The sequence below is a fragment of the Myiozetetes cayanensis genome, unplaced genomic scaffold (genome assembly GCF_022539395.1).
Source record: "Myiozetetes cayanensis isolate MyiCay16 unplaced genomic scaffold, myiCay2020 scf10, whole genome shotgun sequence".
NCBI lineage: Eukaryota > Metazoa > Chordata > Aves > Passeriformes > Tyrannidae > Myiozetetes > Myiozetetes cayanensis.
The window spans coordinates 31269438-31286906 of NW_026086605.1; the positions used below are offsets into that span (position 1 = coordinate 31269438).

At 42.4% G+C, this 17469-nt stretch overlaps 1 protein-coding gene across 7 annotated transcripts in view; it reads right to left on the minus strand.

Moving 5' to 3' along the window:
* JMJD1C (jumonji domain containing 1C) overlaps positions 1-17469 on the minus strand; it is a 154570-nt gene that overhangs the window by 41095 nt on the left and 96006 nt on the right. For 5 of the 7 annotated variants that reach the window (XM_050305485.1, XM_050305492.1, XM_050305487.1 and 2 more), the window contains one exon: positions 16168-16281. In XM_050305485.1, coding sequence (XP_050161442.1) covers positions 16168-16281 — 114 coding nt within the window. The other 2 variants (XM_050305490.1, XM_050305491.1) reach the window with 2 other exon arrangements.

Here is a 17469-nt window from a genome sequence, read left to right on the forward strand (position 1 = left end):
GTTCCTTGATGTTTCACAGTTTATTTTGAAGAGTTCCAGCCACAGAATACAAAGATATAAGTAACACCCTGTGAATCGTGCATTGCTGCCAAGCCCCTCCAGTGACACAAAGCAATTTCTCTCTATTCATCTGGATGAGATTGTTCTTGCTAACCCATTATCACAGGGTATCTATTTCAAATTCAAAATTCACTTCCTGACACTTTGGGATTTGCTGTGCTCCACTATGGAGAATTCATCGATTCTTCGGCTGTTAATTACTCTCTCTCTTCATTCTTTTGCAAAGGATACAGCCTTGGATCCAGAAGAAACAGTCAAGATGACCATATCAATACACGTAAAGTGGAACAAAGTGAAGGGAAGATCAACAAGACCTCTACCCCAACCAGGTTAAGTATGTTGCTGGCATTACCAGAGGCACACGAGGGTCACAACTAAAATTTATTCAAGGATGGCCTCTCCCGAGGCAATCTACAAAGAGTAGAAGCTACAAAGCTATTCTGCCTACTTGTGCACTGATCCTACCTACAGAAGTAACCCCACCACTGGAAAGAAAGAGGGGATGATTTGCCAGGGGAACACAACAGACCCTGGAACTGGAGTTGTGTGATGATCACTCATCTGTGCTCCTTCCTATGAACTCTTTTCACAGCAGCTGCAAGAGGTTCCTGCAATAAAAATTTCCCCTCTCAGATCCACAAGCATTGAATCTGAGTAACAGACCCCAGGCACTGCAACACTGAGAGTCTGGATGATTTACAAATGCAGTTAATATGCAGATCTTGTACACTTTGAATAATTCCCTCAGTCCCATCTAAGAAGATTTGTATCTTCATTTTGAGACTTACACGTTTAGGTACCATGAAGTCAAACCTGTTACTCTTAACATTATACTACTTCCATGAGTTCTTTATATGAAGTTTTCGAGTCTCTATGTCATCTTAAGCTACTTTTGATTTGTTCCCTGAAGGCAACAGACACTGCTGCTTTTCTTTTTTTAGATTTCACATCCTTCCTAAGCATCTTGGCCTTCTTTGAACTTGACACAGAAGATACTGGCCCATCCTACCTATAGTACATTTGAACCTTTTCTGCTCTATCTCCTAATTCAGATGTATGACATCAGTACCTTGGTTGAGTGCTTCATGTGAACACTTAGAAAGGAGACTGCAGAGTCCATTTTGTACTTATTTCCTCACTCTTGGTGAAAGCTGAGTTCATCTCAAAGATGAGCTACAAAAGGCACAAGTGAGGTCACAGACCCATTACACAAACTGCATGCAGATATGACTGGGATTATCAAAGAGAACCCAGAGGTTTTAAATGCACACACAATACACATTTAACCTATCAATCATGAAGAGAGGGGGAAGATACTAATAGAACAAGATTTCTGAAATCTCAGAAAAATTCTGTTCTTTTATGCACATATATCCAGGGAAAAAAGTGTGCGTGTCGTGATTGACCTTTTCCATCTTTAATCTTAAATCTGAAATCCAAAACTCAGGAAATTAATTGCATAATGTATTAAATTGTAAGACAGTGGCCTTAAGCACACCATTTCAGCATACACCACAAACTTTGGCAAAAGCAGGGAGACACGGGGTGAAAAGCAAGGCTTATGACTTGCCATCTCTTCCCTCGTTTAGCACTGAAGACAAGCAGATAACTAACTCTGCAGTGCACAGTCCTTTTCCTTTCCCTGTATTTACACTGCTCAAGAACAATTACTGTCTAGAGGTTTGAACCTTGGCAATTGTGACCTTCAGTTTTCCTCTCCTCCTTGGTTGAAGCAGCATGATTGACAGATCCACAGATGATGTAAATGCCCTGCAGGACTTTCCTCCAGACTTTTCCTCATCTGAAAATTGTTTTACCAACAGAAGTAAGTATGGTACCCTCTCCTAGACTAGTTTTTCCGCAAGTCCTGGAACACCTCCTCCAGAAGGATGTTAATACTGGTTTGAAATTCTCATGCAAATCAGGGTGCAAATCAAAGAAATGGGACTGCTATATTCTTCAGATCTGCTGCAGGAAGCTCTTTATGTACTCCATGTGGCAGTGTCCTCTGCTCCACAAATGACTCTATACAACTCTGGGAAGAAGACAAAGGGTGTATGGGCTACAAAGATATGGTTGAGATAATCCCTCCTGCCCCTCTGAAAGACAGTCACATGAAGCAATGTGACTGTCAGAAGCTTGCCAATCTATGACAAGTTTTTTACATCTTTGCTGCTATTCTTCCTTCTTTCTAGATCAAAAGAGGAATTCACTTCTGGTGGACTGGACTTCAAGTTTAATTATCCAAAAAACTGGGTCAGCTGCATGTCTCTCTAGGTGATCATTCTCACATACTGGGGACATGCCTGACACCACAAAGAAGTCCCAAGAAGTAGAGAGAATGACATTTTCCCACGTAACAAAGTGATCCTGTGTTTTTCTGAATGTATCTGTTCTTTCTTCTGGTGCAAAATGATACAAAGCAGGTTGAAACTACAGACAATACCATCACAGGTGAAGATACCACACTGCTCTAACCAGCAAGTAGAAATTTTTGTTCAGAGAAGTAATTTCGGAGATCTTATTCAGACAAAAATAATTTAGCATTCAGAGTCACAGATGAACAAGTGCAGATCACTTACAATGCTTCAAAATTCCTTTAAGATCAAACAGGAATTTCAAAGACAGTACCCAGAGAAAAACAAGACAAAATCCAAATGCACAGAGAATTCTCCCACTCAAGCCACATCCACAAAAAAATACTGCCCAAGGCCCTGAGAGGTATCCCTGGATGAGCTGAATTTGTATTGCCCGAAGACCATACAAAGTGCCTCTGAAAGGCTCAAACCACCACAAGCTCCTTTTCCATTTTGGGCAGCCAGGCATGATTGTGGTGGGAACGCCCACACATTTCCACAGCTCTCTACCTTCCCCACAAGACTTGAACTATTGAAGCAAGATGTTTTCCTCAGCATTTTAAAATACTTCTCCAAGTCCTTCTTCAAAACCTTGAGGGGTAGAAATGAGTTCACGGAGAGACGAAACCCTGGAGGCAAAGAACAACAGTTGGACTGTTTGATTCCAGTGATGCTCCCACCTCCAAACACAGCCTGCATGCTGCTTATAGGAGGGTACAGAAACTCTGGTCAGCTGTCAACTCTCCATTTTCAGTGAAGGAGAGGAGGAGAACTGACAATATGCATTCCAGGTAAACCAATTCTAGAAAAACAGTGGCTTTGGGAGTAAAAAGGCTTAAATCAGAGCCCTGAAGACAAAGTCTCAACACCTGTCACACACTAGGAACCTGCAAACGTTTATTTGGGAAAGCTCCTTCCATGGAGCTTTCCACAGCACCTCTGCATTTGGCTTCACACATCAAGGACATCTTTTTAATATCAGTAGGAACTCATTTCAGCTAGTGTTTTACAGAGAAAGACTAAGGAGATTTTGCAGTCCTCACAAAGGTCAACACCACATTAGTCCTCACCATCTGTGGCTTAATTAACTATAGCTTCCTCTGGCTGCTTAGAGGTTTTCTGATAATTTAGGACACGAATTAGATGAAAACTAGTACATAACCAACTTGACAGTCCTGTTTACAATGTTTACACAGTATGCACTGCACATGGAAATAAGCATTTTGTTAGTACTTTAATGGTAGAGGGACCACATTTAAATTGAAACCATGCAAATGAAAAACTCAAGAGATCAAAGTGTCAGAAGCCTGAACCTTCAGTGTTGTTGGTTCATAACTGAGTGTCTGTAAAACGAGCCCCCCACTCCTTTTTTTCCTTTTTGCACCAAATAATTTGTACAACTGCATGGAGCTTCAGAAATTAAATTTCAAAACTGCAGTGTGAAAAACAAGGTACAAGACAGGCCAACACGTCCCTACCAACTGTCACAACAGTCTTCAGAGAGCAGTGGCAGCAAAAAGCACTTTTTAAAATCTACACTGTTGAGAATTCATACTAGTCTTCTAATGCCATTTTTAGAAGATGATTTTCTCCCACAAAAAAAGATAAAATGTCGTACCCACACCCAGCCTCAAACACATCCACACAAATTTTTACTCCTCATTTGAAAGGACGTCTGTACAATTCTCTTTTTCTTTTCATTTCTTCATAACCAGTAAAATCCCTTTATTTCTCTCTCTCTCACTGATTGTGCCACCTGACACATGTGATTATATCACTGATCTGTAATCTCTTTTACTGATTATAATTTTTAACAAATCTTCCATCTGATTGTCCTCGACATCAGAGTGAGCAGGGAAAAAACCCACGCAAAACAGAAGTGACACAAAATGTAGACAGGCAGAACACCAAAGACATTAACAAGAACATCACCTATGAACTGGTAGCATTGCTCTGCCACACTAGCAAGGTTTTTTTTCCAGCGGCAGAAGATGAGAATTTAACTAAAATAGAGAAAACCTGGCAGTAACTGACATCCCTGAGGGTATCACCAGGCAGGCACTCCTGCTGCCACACACACCACACCAAAACTTACAGGGAAATAATCGAATTTAGATGAGTCTAAACACAGATCTTCTGTTGCTTGCCCCATTTCTAGACACACAAGCACGCATAACCCCCTGGTAAAACAGTATATTCCTTATTCCCTTCTGACAAGTGAAAGGCTACCCCAGCTGCCACATTGCTGCAGCTGGTGGGCAGGAGGTCAGAGAGGCCCCGGAGGCTGCAGGGCTGTGCTGTGCTGAACAGCCACACCAGGAACATCTTTCCAGAGGGAACAGCTCCGGGGACACATTGACCTGACCCTCCGCGTGGCCCTGCAACCAGGGCAGCCTCTCCCTCCCGCTCCAGGCTCCTCACCAAGGGCAACGCCAGCCACCAACACCGAGGCCAGAAAGGCTAGAAAGTTTTTTGGGGAGATCGTAACTTCCCAGTTTACCTTAAACGGCTTTGTCTGAGCTCAGAGAAGAGGCTTAGGCTTACCAGGCGACGCCAGCGCTTTCTATGTAAACCCAACCCACACTTGACCTATTTTCTGCTGTTCTGAGCGCACAGTCACAATTTACCTCATTCAAACCCGGCAGCTGCTGGGCTACATCTGAACCAGTTAAGTCAAGCTTGAAGGCACAGCCCTGACCCCTAAACCAGAAACAAAGTCGAGGCGAGGTCAGCGCTGCTCGCACGTGCGCGCAGGCACGGCCGCACGGCCGGCAGTGACGCTTGCCCTGCGTGCGGGCCAGGCCACGCAACCCGGACAACTAATCCCCACCCAACCAGGGGCTCCGCGTGCGCTGCTCCAAGGACAAGTGTTTATAGAGAGTTCAGACCACAGACGGTCAAGATGAGGGTTATTTTCAGTGTGTAATGACAACAACTATGCTTCTGCACAGAGAACTTAAAACTAAGAGGGGGGAAAAAGGATGAGGACTACAAATTTAGTGATTTTTCAACTGTCAGTAAACTTAACATCTCTCAGGAAAAGGTATCAATAATTTTTCTGCTGCTTCCCACTCTTCCCTATGCCTAATACTTCTCCCCATACACTCCTAACCCCTTCCTCATTTCATCTGTTCAACAATTAAAGAGTTGACACTGATTTTAAAATTTTAATTATCAGGTTTGAGAACTATGGGATCAGGGTCTGCATACACTTCTCCAAGTCATGATTTCAGGCTTGAAGGTGTCTCATTGCACCAATTAGTTCAGTTCTGGAAGAGTAACTCCTACTTCAAGAATACCAGAAAACTTCTATCAAAAATATGGAAGATTATCCTATGGAAAGATATGCTAAAGTTAGACCATAAACATACAGGAAAAAAATCTGACTCTTAGTCTAATATTCTCCCTGATTTTAACTCACAAACTCAAAAAAACAACACAGATATTTGCCTTCCTATGAAACTGTCAATGTCTCAGGTGAAATGGGCATGCTGTAAAACTTGCATTTAACAAGTTAGTTATTCTTGTGTCTGTAGATGATAATCTGGTATGGGAAGGCAGTGGGGAAATCAGAGCAGCACACAGGATGGACATGCAGCAGGGAAGCAAGCAACAAGCAATGGATAAACAAAACCAAACCTGGGCTGGGCAGATGTTGTCATAAAACAGCCTAAAAACTGCTCTAGTGACATCTACAATAGTTTTGCACTTGAAAATAGAGATTAAAAAAACCAGATGACCCTTATGCTCATGGGTTATGTTACTCATTCTGTGACAAGCTGGGTGGCTCAGAAAAGCAAACCCTCCCCCAGTGCCAGGCATCTTTTAGCATCTCACCTTAAGACTTCCCCAAACAAGCGGCTCCAATCCACAAACCTGGTGGGCTGTCAGCCTCCACCTGGAGCACTGTGCAGACTGACTGCACTACTTACCAGACAACGAATAAAGGTCAAGTCAACAGCACTACCCCATGTCCACCTTTTCTCTCATTGTGATGACACAGCCAAGCATTTGCTTTTCTATCATTTTCTACTGAATCACATTTCCTTCCCCTTTCTCACTGCCGGCTCCTCACATCTATCATCACCATCTCAGCAATATGCAACTTTGATCTAATTTTGTGGTTTATCTACTTGTAAAAGAAAACAGGGAGGGAGTACTGGTCCTACCCCACTCAGCCAGTAACTCCCAAGTCATGTGGTGATACTGGAACAAGCCTTTGAGTCACTAAGCAACTCAACTACCACTATGGGAAAAGAAACCTCAAAGTGCAGACACTTCCCTGGAGCAAGCAATTAGCAGAGCGAAGTCAATGCTAACAAGGAGAGCTGCTAAGTGAGTAAATTGGAGGAATCTCTTTTGTACATTGATATTAAGATTTAAACCAAGATCCCGACACCCCATGAATTCTGAACAGCTTTCAGAAGGTATCCAACAAGACCCAAATCACATGAGCTGACGGACAAGTTGTATGGATGGAGGTATCTTCAAGCAAAAAAGAAAGCACATTCTGTTAATCACCAGTAGCCTGGACTAGGGGAAATGAAGTCTAATGCACCCAGAAATCAAGCCAAGACATCAGCCATGCTCAGAGACTGACTTTACAGAAGACACATCCTACTTGCACCAGGGACAGCAGAGGTTACTGCTGGAACCAGCAGAGTTGGAAAGTTGTGTCCCACCACCATGGAAAATGACAGACTGGACAATTCCTCTCCTACCAGGGTAGTTACCTCCACCACCAGTTGCATTACTCAGCAGCACAAAAGTCCTGGATGTGAGCACTGATAACTAAGAGCTTAGTCTATTGAAGGGTAAAGATCTCTCAGAACTGTAAAACACTGCCCAGCATGTGGCAGTCTGATGGCAGATCCTAGAACCAACACCATCTTCTAGAAACATCCATCAGAGTGTATCCCTCTTGTGAATGACTCCCTGCTCTGTAATTTGAACTACCACCAGCAGTCACAGAGTTACCTAGTCTCTTCTGCAGATATCCTCAATCCTTTTTACTAGATAGGAACTCGAGGAACATACAATTTTCCAGCTCCTTTCCCCTATAACTCATGAGGATTATGGACATAATACAAATCCTTACAAAAAAAAAAAATTTTTTTAAACAATTTTTTTGGTCAAGTGGAAAGAATACATCAGATACCATCAAATTGTTCTTGAAACCGACTTTCAGTGGACTTTAGTCCACCACATTACTATTACATTAATGTTTTATTTTCAAGTGGTTTTCAGGGCTTTGATTAAGAATGCATAATACATACCAGTGTTGGCCCACATGCTGATAATATGAAAGTAGTTTAGAACAAACCTCATTTTTCTCACATTTTAGAAGAGTACCACTGTATTTCCACAGAACTTTTCTAAGTTAATTTCTAATAGAATTTAAGGCAGTGCTGCAAAGAAGTTGGAAAAACAATTAGTACATTTTCTTAAAGAATTTCATTCAGAAGAACAAACTTCTCTGGCTCCAGGAATACAGTGCAGAGACTCTCTACCCTTGGTCTGGCTGGGCATACAACAGCAAGCCCATCAGTGTACAAGTGTGGAAATGCTGCCTCTGCTCCAAGACAGTACCAGAAGCAATGCAACCATCCTCATGTGCTTTCTTTTCCAGCAGAGAGCTCCATCCTGACCTGCTGGAGCCATTTTAGGAATTTTCCCTATAAATAACAGAGGTCTGACCAGCTGGGATGTATATCATACTTGGATTAACACTACAGCTCTCTGCAACTCCAGAGAAAGCAGTGGCTGTGCCTTTTATAGAACTGATGAATAATGGTCCTGCTCAGAGGAAAGACTAAACTGCTAATCAGAAAATGGGGATGTTTCAGTTGTTGCTGTAATAAGTTCCTTGGGGTGGACTTAGGAAAGTCATTCAGTGTTTAAATTTGATACAATGCTCATCTATTTCACAATATTTTTCCATAGATAAATCTCACAGCACGCAGAACCAAAAAAAATTCTATTAAAGACATAATTCAAGATGAAACATCACTTGGGGAAGAAAAAAAAAAAAAAAGGAAGAAGAAAAAAGCACTAAACTCCAGCCACAAAGTGTTATGCACCCTGAAACCTGATTTAAGCTGATTTTACTGCCAGTAATGCTGACAGATACACTCAAAAGGGGGATACAGAGCAAAAACAGGAAGCCAAATTTTAATTCCATTCAAAAGACAGGAAATGTTTTCTAGATTGAAGAGGGGGAAGTGTCAGTATTTACAAACAATGGTAGTAAAAAACCTTTATAACTACATTTAATTATCTAGTATATTGTTAAAAATAAATGTAGTTTGATCAGGAAACACACTGTACATCAAGCCCTTTACAAAATTATTCCAATATCTAAGAAAATAGTAAGATTCATACTTGCTTTTAATTTTAAAAATTCAAGTTGGTATAAAATTACTTGAGTTTCTCCCCACATGTCTGTCCTGGAAAAAGAATTAGGTGCACACACCTGGAACTGCTATAGCTCTCAATCTCTAGTAACTGTAGCTTGCTGAAGGCTGTGGAGCAGTTCCCATGGAGCTTTAACCCCAGACTACAAATTATTACGTCTATTAGTTGTAATTTCAAAAATACATTTTGTAAGAGAGAGAGAGTGGCAGCCCTGAACAAAGGAACATTGTATCTGAGGGAGGAGTGAAAGCAAACAAACCCCTGAGCACTTCACCCAAAGAGCTACTGTGTTTATCAGTCAAGATAAGGCTTAATATGGTAAGAACACATTTCGATTAAACTCAGTTTCCCCCTACTTGAAATGCAGGAATGCCTGCTCTCTTCCAGCTCTGGGGACAGACTCCCATGAGTGCAGGAGTTCACCCTCATTCAGGGTTCCGAGTTCCCCAAAGCACTGAGGATTCCCAATCCCAACACACAGTAACTACTCAGGAAAGCAAGAACACACTGGCAAAGGAGCACCTGGTTATAATGTGAAACAGACTTCTCTAGGAGCTGACTTTGTGTCTGGATTACAGAAAAGCCTTGGTCAAGAACACCACATAAGAAAAATACTTTAAACTTTCCTTTTTTTTAATAGATCAAATGGAAATGTTAAGGACACAGAACCAAGGAAAGGTTCCCTTCTCTTACTACTGAGTGGTATTTCCCACAGACTTTTACTGGCAAAAAGAAGTAATCACTTGTGATCACAAACACAGGAAATTCCTTACCCAGAAAGACTGGATGGATTTGTAAATTCAGTAATCCCAATACTGGCTTTTGAGTAGTACCAAAGTACTTCAGTGAAAGGATTTGATCCTTGCCTTCAAAGAAGCAGCTAATTTTGTTCCATCTCTTCTGTTGTGAAATCCGAACTTTTAAATTATTTATTTCAATGCCAGCTCCTAGAGTAGGATTAATGAATTGACCATGATTTTTCAGAAATTGTAGGAAGAACATGTTTCTCTATGACAGTGGAAGAAAAACTCTTTTCCTATGGATTTGAGAGCCATTTCCATTGTAGCAGCCTCAGCTTATCCCAGGGATCTTCCCACAGCCTTCAGCAGTTCCCCCTGAACTTTCTCCCACCTGGAGGGGGCCACACTCCTGTGGCAGCTCTGTCACCCCCCCTGCTGACTGATGGCCACCCCTCCATGCTGCTCATCTTCTTAAGGCTTGTCAGATACGCAAGAACTCTGCTCCTGTGTCAAACCTTACTGAGAGAGACAAAAGAAGTGACTAAGGCCCTCACTTCTTAACTGATCACGGTAGAACAGAAAGTATGATTTTCTTCCACTTCTTTCGAGAATGAAGGCAGAGGAGGTTTTCAAGAAAGAAGCTCTTTTTCAAGGGGAGACACAAATACAGGCTTAGGACAGATGATGTATATCTCCCTCTGAATCTACAAATGGAGGGTGTCAATCCCTCCTCCCTCTCCCTTTGAGATGAAACCCTTCTGTCCCACACGTGTTCCTGGGAGTGAGGCCTGGGATGAGTCATCTGACCCACTTCTAGCTGGACGCAGCCCTTTGCTCCCCCTCACGCTGGAACCGCACACCAAACACGGACGTGTGGGTAACAAGCTGTTTAGACCATGGCTCGGTACGGCGCTGCCAGAGCAGCCAGCTGGACTCCTTATGGGTGGTCCAGACACCAGAGACATGGGAAAGAGCAGAGACAGCTCTCCAGCATGACGCTGAGAAGAGTTAAGGATGCAGAAAGCTGTGTGTGCCTGGGCTGCCCACAGAGGAACCGAAAGCAGGAGGGGAGCACATGATGCCCATCACCGCCAGCTGGCCGGCACCAGGAGTGCCTGGGCTGCTCCTGTCAACCTCAAAGGGTCGGACCAACCCAAAAGCTCCTGCCTGCCTGTCAGGGGAGCTGCAAGTTTATGGGAAAAGCAATTTTCAGCTGCAGTAGCTATTTTTAAGCCTGAAGTTTAAAAGTAAGAGAAGTCTGAAAGATGAGTCCACATATGATTATGGGTGCTTAAAATACAGACAGAAAAATATTATTTTATCCCTGTTTTAAGATGTTTAAAGAATTTTTTCATGTGCTTGCAATTACTACACAAGCCCTGCTTGCTTGCTCTGACAGGCAAACAAGTCACAAAACCAAAAGCATCCAGGCCTGAAATATCCAACGTCTGCCTATAACAAACAGAAAAGCAAAGCACTGGAGCTGCCCAATGCTCTTCGTTCAATTCTTAATAGCACACACAGTTTCTAACACATCAAGATTAGTGTATATTCAGTCCTGCACCTGACATAGCTACTTCGTGATTAGTGAGAAAGTTTATTACTATTACTGTTTCAACAATCTTTAAGGTGTGTTAGACATTTGATCTGCCAGCTCTCAGACATGCCACGCACGTTTAGAAGAGCAAAGTACAGGTGCCTATCATTGCGTGTGTAACACCTCCCACGGGGATTTCTCATCCCCCTATCTTTACATCTGCAACCTTCAGCACAGAGGGAGACATGCAGACTGTACCATTTTGAAACAATAAAGCAACCAGGCTTGTCTCCCGAAAAATTCTGAAGGAGAGTGTAAGGTCTGAAGAGAGATTTCACCATAAAGAGGAACTGAAGTGTGTTCTTCATTCATTCTTATACAATTTTTATTTTTTTTTAACCAAATATGCGACAGAACTTTTTGAAGACTCAGCTCACCCTTCTTCTTCCTTTAGTGGTAAAATGCCCTTTGTAGGAAGTCTAATGATTGTGAAGGAAATTCATGTGAATTCCTTGTCCTGCCTCAGCTGTGCACATTTGCTCCAGTGCTGTGTGCTCAGAAACGCTTTGGAAATGCATGATCATACACATTATGTACATATTTGGAAATATAAAATCTATCATGTACCCCGCTCTGTCCTACCCAGACACACAGCTGAAATGCACTGACTGCCTGGGTAAAGGACACTCTTTCCAGATCTTTCCACAAGTGTATTTTATTATGGAAAAACATGATATAAACCACTTTTGTTATTCTTTATTTGCTTGTCCAAAGTATAATGCAGTTGACTCCAGCTGCTTAGGCCAGTAACAGCAGAATCACACACTCAGCCCAACACTGCCCGTGACGGGTACTGCCAAACACCACCCAGACAAAAACACCACTCTGATGAGGTCACACATACCATATGCTGAGCCTTAATGCTTCACATCCCCATCTATAGTCCTTCAAGTAAACTACGATGCTTAAACAAATTAAGGCATGATTAGCTTTGCTGCTGCTTAACTTACTATGTGCAACACAACAGACACACACATAGATGTCACAGTACAAATAACTTATTATTACAGAAAACAATTTTGGTTCCAAGTATTTGACTGAGGTCACACTTGTATGTGTAGACTTACTGTAGTTTTGCTTAAAATATTTTAATAATGAGCATATTTGAAAACGTCTTAAGTTTCAGTTTGTACCAAGAGCCACTGCAGAACCCACTACACTTGTGACTTTTTACTTAAACACAAAACACACACGATATATCATGAATGCAAAGTGGAATTCATAGTAAGGACCTAACTTATACGTCCCATATCAAGACTACACTTCCTACAGATACCAGTCTGACACAGAACATGTGTGTTGCAAATTTTATGCCTATCATTTCCTGAAAAGGACAGAATTTTCATTTCATTGCTAAACAAAGCACCACAGCAAATGTTCATATCTGCTTCATTCTCAAGATCCTCTTGTCACCACCGTAAAGAACTACATGACTAAATGGTCTGACGATCCCAAATTAATGAATGAGTCACTCAGTCACACACAAGTTTTACATAGAGTAATACAGTTTACATCCTCCATGAAGCAAGAGAGGTAAAAGCCACCAGAAACAAGTTGTAGGTTGGTGTTTAAGGCACACGCATACAGAATCCAAGGAACTTTTACAGAGAAGGGTAGGATTCTGAGCAGTACACACATAAAGGAAAAGAAAAATCGCATGCACATTTAGCAGTAAAGAACAAATTCACTGACAAGTGTAAGAGTTGCTACAGAAAGCCTTGTGCAGACATGGAAGGCTAGTACAATGCAGCTGCACACCCTACTGTAATAATGATATTCATCTAGCTCTTATGAAGGTTGCTGAATCTCTTAACAATTGAAACATGTTTATTTATGCAAAGAGCAGACATGGCATGGGAATGCACGGTTCGCGATTCCCCAGTGAGTCCTGCCAAAGTCTCTTTAATCTTGTTCTGGAAGAACCACTTCTGGTAACGACAGTAATTTAGTTCTTTGCCTACTCAAACTTTGTTTTTCCTGCCAAGCCTGAAAGGATGCCAAGTGTGCTGGTTTCTTTGCTTTGAGCAGTTGTCACCTTCAAACTGGACAGCAGCACCTTATTCATGAAGCCCTTTGGCCAAACAGTTGTGTGAAACAGCACCGTGTTTCTTGATCAGAACTGCTCTGAGCAGAATTCATACCAAATGCTCGTCTGCTGCCCATTACTAGTATTATGAGTATACACAACGATGGGAAAAATTACTCAGTAGTTAAGAATTGTATCTGAAGTGAAATGGACCCTTCCCACACAGATTCAGACTTTTTGTTTGTTTTGGCAGAAAGGTACTGGAATTTTAGGCACTAACAGCAAAATGCAATAAAAAGTGTTTAGGTCACCACGGTCTCTAAGGAATTCATATTGAAAATGTGCAGCCTTGAGAGCTTAAACCAAAAACTAAACACATTTCAGAAGACTCAAAGTTAACTCATCTTTGCAAAGAATGGTTCCTCAGTTCTGTCTACAGGCCAAAAGTAGATCAATGCTATTCCAGAAGAAATAAGGGAGCAAAAAGGCCCTTTTTATGGAAAAACAGATTTTCCACAGGAAGTTTACCAAATATTTATCTAGGACTAATTTTTATGGCAAAGGAAATAGAGATCTTCCAGAAAAAAGATACAAATACAAGCCACCTTGCATTAAGTGGCTGATGGCTAGGAATGTAATTTCCAGCCTGAACAAAAAATAACAAGGAAAATGAACTGAGACAATCCTCCCACTCCAGGTATCTTTCAGCAGAAAATAAGTCTCAGTGATCAAGCTAAGATTTCTGTCTAACACCCTGTTGGTATGTAATTGTTCCCATACTTAAAAAAAAAATAGTTTCTGTTCTCCTAAAGACATTATCATTCAGCAAAGCTCTTACCTGTACAATTAACTTGTAAAACTTGGCAATGAGAGACTGCAAGGCCTGCAGAGACATTTCTATGAAAGACATTTCTCAAACTTCCTATAATCATTCAAATAAAGAAATCTTTGCACTGTCCAGCAGTGAGCACAATGTTATTTTATGTTTCTACATTCAATATCCAAGCAATATCCAGTTAAAATGCAAATTCGAGATGCTTTAGTACTTAAAGGAATCTCCATCAGCAAACTTCTTGTAACGTTAACCAGGCAAGTTAGGTACCTGCCACCAAACTACTTATGATGGACTCAGGTCAACAGCCTCCATCTCGGGCTTTAACAGGCAGCGATTTGCTTCATGAGAGGGGGAAACAGCCTCATCTCTCACACAGAATTGCCCTTCTACATGTCAAAAATGGGGGCCAAGCTTTTATCAGGAACTATTTCTGGCAAACTACACCTTTGTACCAGTTTTTGGTCAACATCTCTTTGAGAAGTGAAGTTGCTAAAGCTGTTAATTTCAAGACAATATGACGCCAGCTGTTCACATGACACACTTTCAAAAATGATACCTTCAATTTGTATGCACCTTCCCAAATTAAGGTGTTTCTGAGTCTAATGCTCTATCAGTAAAGACTCCTTGAAGAGCCTAAAATGCACAGAGCATCACTATGTTAGTGCCAGCCAGGCCTGGCAGTAGGATTGCTCAACAAAAGGAGCCGTTCTCATATGTTCAGTTTGTTTTGCTCAGCTCAGAAATGATCCACTGCCAAAAGGAGATTGATTACTGTTACTGGAATGAGCATTATCAGAGACATGATCTTGACATATTTCAGGCAAAGGACAGACACACCAGCACCAGTATTTACTTTGTAAAATGAATCTGGAAGATTGCAGCTGGACTCTGAGGGCGAATTTACACTTCACGGCTCAGCTGATTTAAGAGGTCGCTGCTGCCAAAGGAGGATATCCCGCTCCGTGTTGCATCATCCTGACCCCCTCTGTGGAGGAAGCCGCAGCACTGGATGCACCCTGGGCTAATCCAGCTCAGCTCTCTCACATCACAGGCTTTCCCCCGCGCCATGTCCCCCCCTCCCGTGCTTGGAAATCAGGGCTGTGCTGGTTTAGAAGGCTGAAGGTGCTGGCGCGGGGTCTGATGGTGGGAAGTGTTCTTTGCAGCAGAGCCAAGCTGTTCCAGCAGCTCGAGTCATAACATGTAACCTCACCCTGACAAGAAGCGTTCGACTCGTTTGGCTTCCCCACCACAGACACACAGAAGCACCAGCCCTTCCATCAACCGAACCTCCCTTTCCTTTCCCCAGGATTCTCTCTCAGCTGCTTCTCTTTTTCTAGCTCTATATTTGGTATTGGAAAAAAAAAAAGCATCTTGGTGAAGCAGGAGGGAAGAAGGGGTGTCAGGACAAAATTACGTAGCATTTATTCAGAGCCATCTGTTATTGCGAGTCTCGAAGTACTATTTCTGTATCACCGCAGTGTACCATCCAAGCCTTAAGGGAGAATTTATGGCTATTCTAATTGCAATCAGTTCAGCACGAGTTGAAGTATCAAATATTTTTCTATTTGTCACAGAAGAGATTTTTAGACCTTCTTCTGAAGCAAGGAGGGAATGACTGATTCTCTTGTTCTTTAAATACACTTACATTGATTTATTAATGTGTTTCTAATTAATGGAGAACGCATTGAAATACAGGATACTGGAAATCTTAACAGGCTTAAAAACAACATTTTCTGCTATTCATTCTCAGGAGGAAAAAAATCAGTAAGCGGGATATCACTGTAGTTATGCAAAGCCCTAGATATGAAAGCTCAGCTTCAGAAGGAGAAATACTGTCTTTTATTTGCTCTACAATTAATAGTACTGGTTAACCTTTAAAGGGGTCAGGTATTTTACTTAAGGATGGTTCAATAATATTAATTGCATAGCACTCCTTGACAAGATCAGAGTCACCAGAATCTATAGATACAGTATCCAATACAATCTTTCACAAAACAAGCAACAATCTCTGCCAATAATGAATAGGAAATTGTTCCTGTAACACAGAACTTGGCCATAAAATGCACTTAAAAATAATAAAAACATGAGTTTTAGTTAAATTAAATGGATAGTACTTATACACTAACCAAATTTCTTACCTGATAGGGCTGAAAGGCACTATCTTCAGTTATAAAATCCAGTTGTTTGTCCACAAGGAATTCTACTGCAGTAATTGAATTGTATACACTTTTTCCAACCAAGGGCTTGAATGTCTATTGAGAAGAAAAAAAGAAAATTAAGAAACTAAAAAAAAACACCCAAACACCAAGCCCCCAGAACTGTATAAATACTAATGTAATTCCTCCATCAAAACAAGTTAAAACAATCATTAATTACACAAGAAAGGATGATTTTGTGTTCTGTCGGTTTTTTTCCTTTGTGCCGTTGGAGGAAAACCAGCTAGAAAAGGGAACTACACCATACACTCTTCCTTTCCCTCACTGTGCTTGAGCAAGAGTGTTTACCACGGCAGCTCAAAGTGCAGCAGCCCCATTCCACCTCCAACACACAGCTCAGCCCGCAGATCCTCTCTCCGTGCCTGCAGGACCAGCCAGCGCAGGGTGATTACAGAGGACGATCAAGTGGCAGCAGACTGCAGACGCGAAATCGCTCCCCCCTCCCTGCTCTGAAATCGTTCACCTTGCCTCAAGTCAACCATCTCATTTCCCTGCCCATCTCTGAACTGTTCTGACTGTGCTGCTGCCGCCCCCGCAGCCGCTCCTCCCTGCAGCAACCGGCTGCTCCAGTGCAACGCCTTCCGAGGACACGGCACCCGCTCCCGGGAATTCTGCAGCGGGGCCGGGAGGGTTCCTGCTTCCTCCCATGTTCTGGGAAAGCGGTGAGGGGCTGCCGACCCTCACTGCTTACCCAGCACAGGGGAGGAAGCAGGAAACCTCCCAGCTCTGCTGCAAAAGCCAGGAAAGGGCAAAGGGGAGCAGGGAGTAAGGGGCTCCTCGACGCCCCCGTACAGGCTTTTCCCAAAATACCCTGCCCGATCCAGGCGCAGCAGGAGGCAGTAGGCGAGCGGGGACTCGAGGGTGTCCCCCGAGATGGGATGAGCAGGCAGTCCCCTTCCCTGCTGGCTGCGTTTCCTGGAGCAGAAGCGCAAGGAGAGCGTGACTGAGCGGGGATGTACCGACAGGGGATGAGTCAGGTGAAAAGGAAATCCCAGCGGATGGAGGGGAGAGAAAATGCTGCTCTGAAGACAGACGGGAACAGTAAGAGGAAGACACTGGTGAACAAAAGAAATGACTGCCAGAAAGAACATGCAGGATATACAAGGGACAAAAACATGGAGGGACAGAAAAAATAGAGGAAAGTTAAATCTACAGGGCAAAAAAACAGCAATGAGGGAAAACAGGAAAACAAAAAAGCCCTTTGAGACACATTCTAAATTTAAA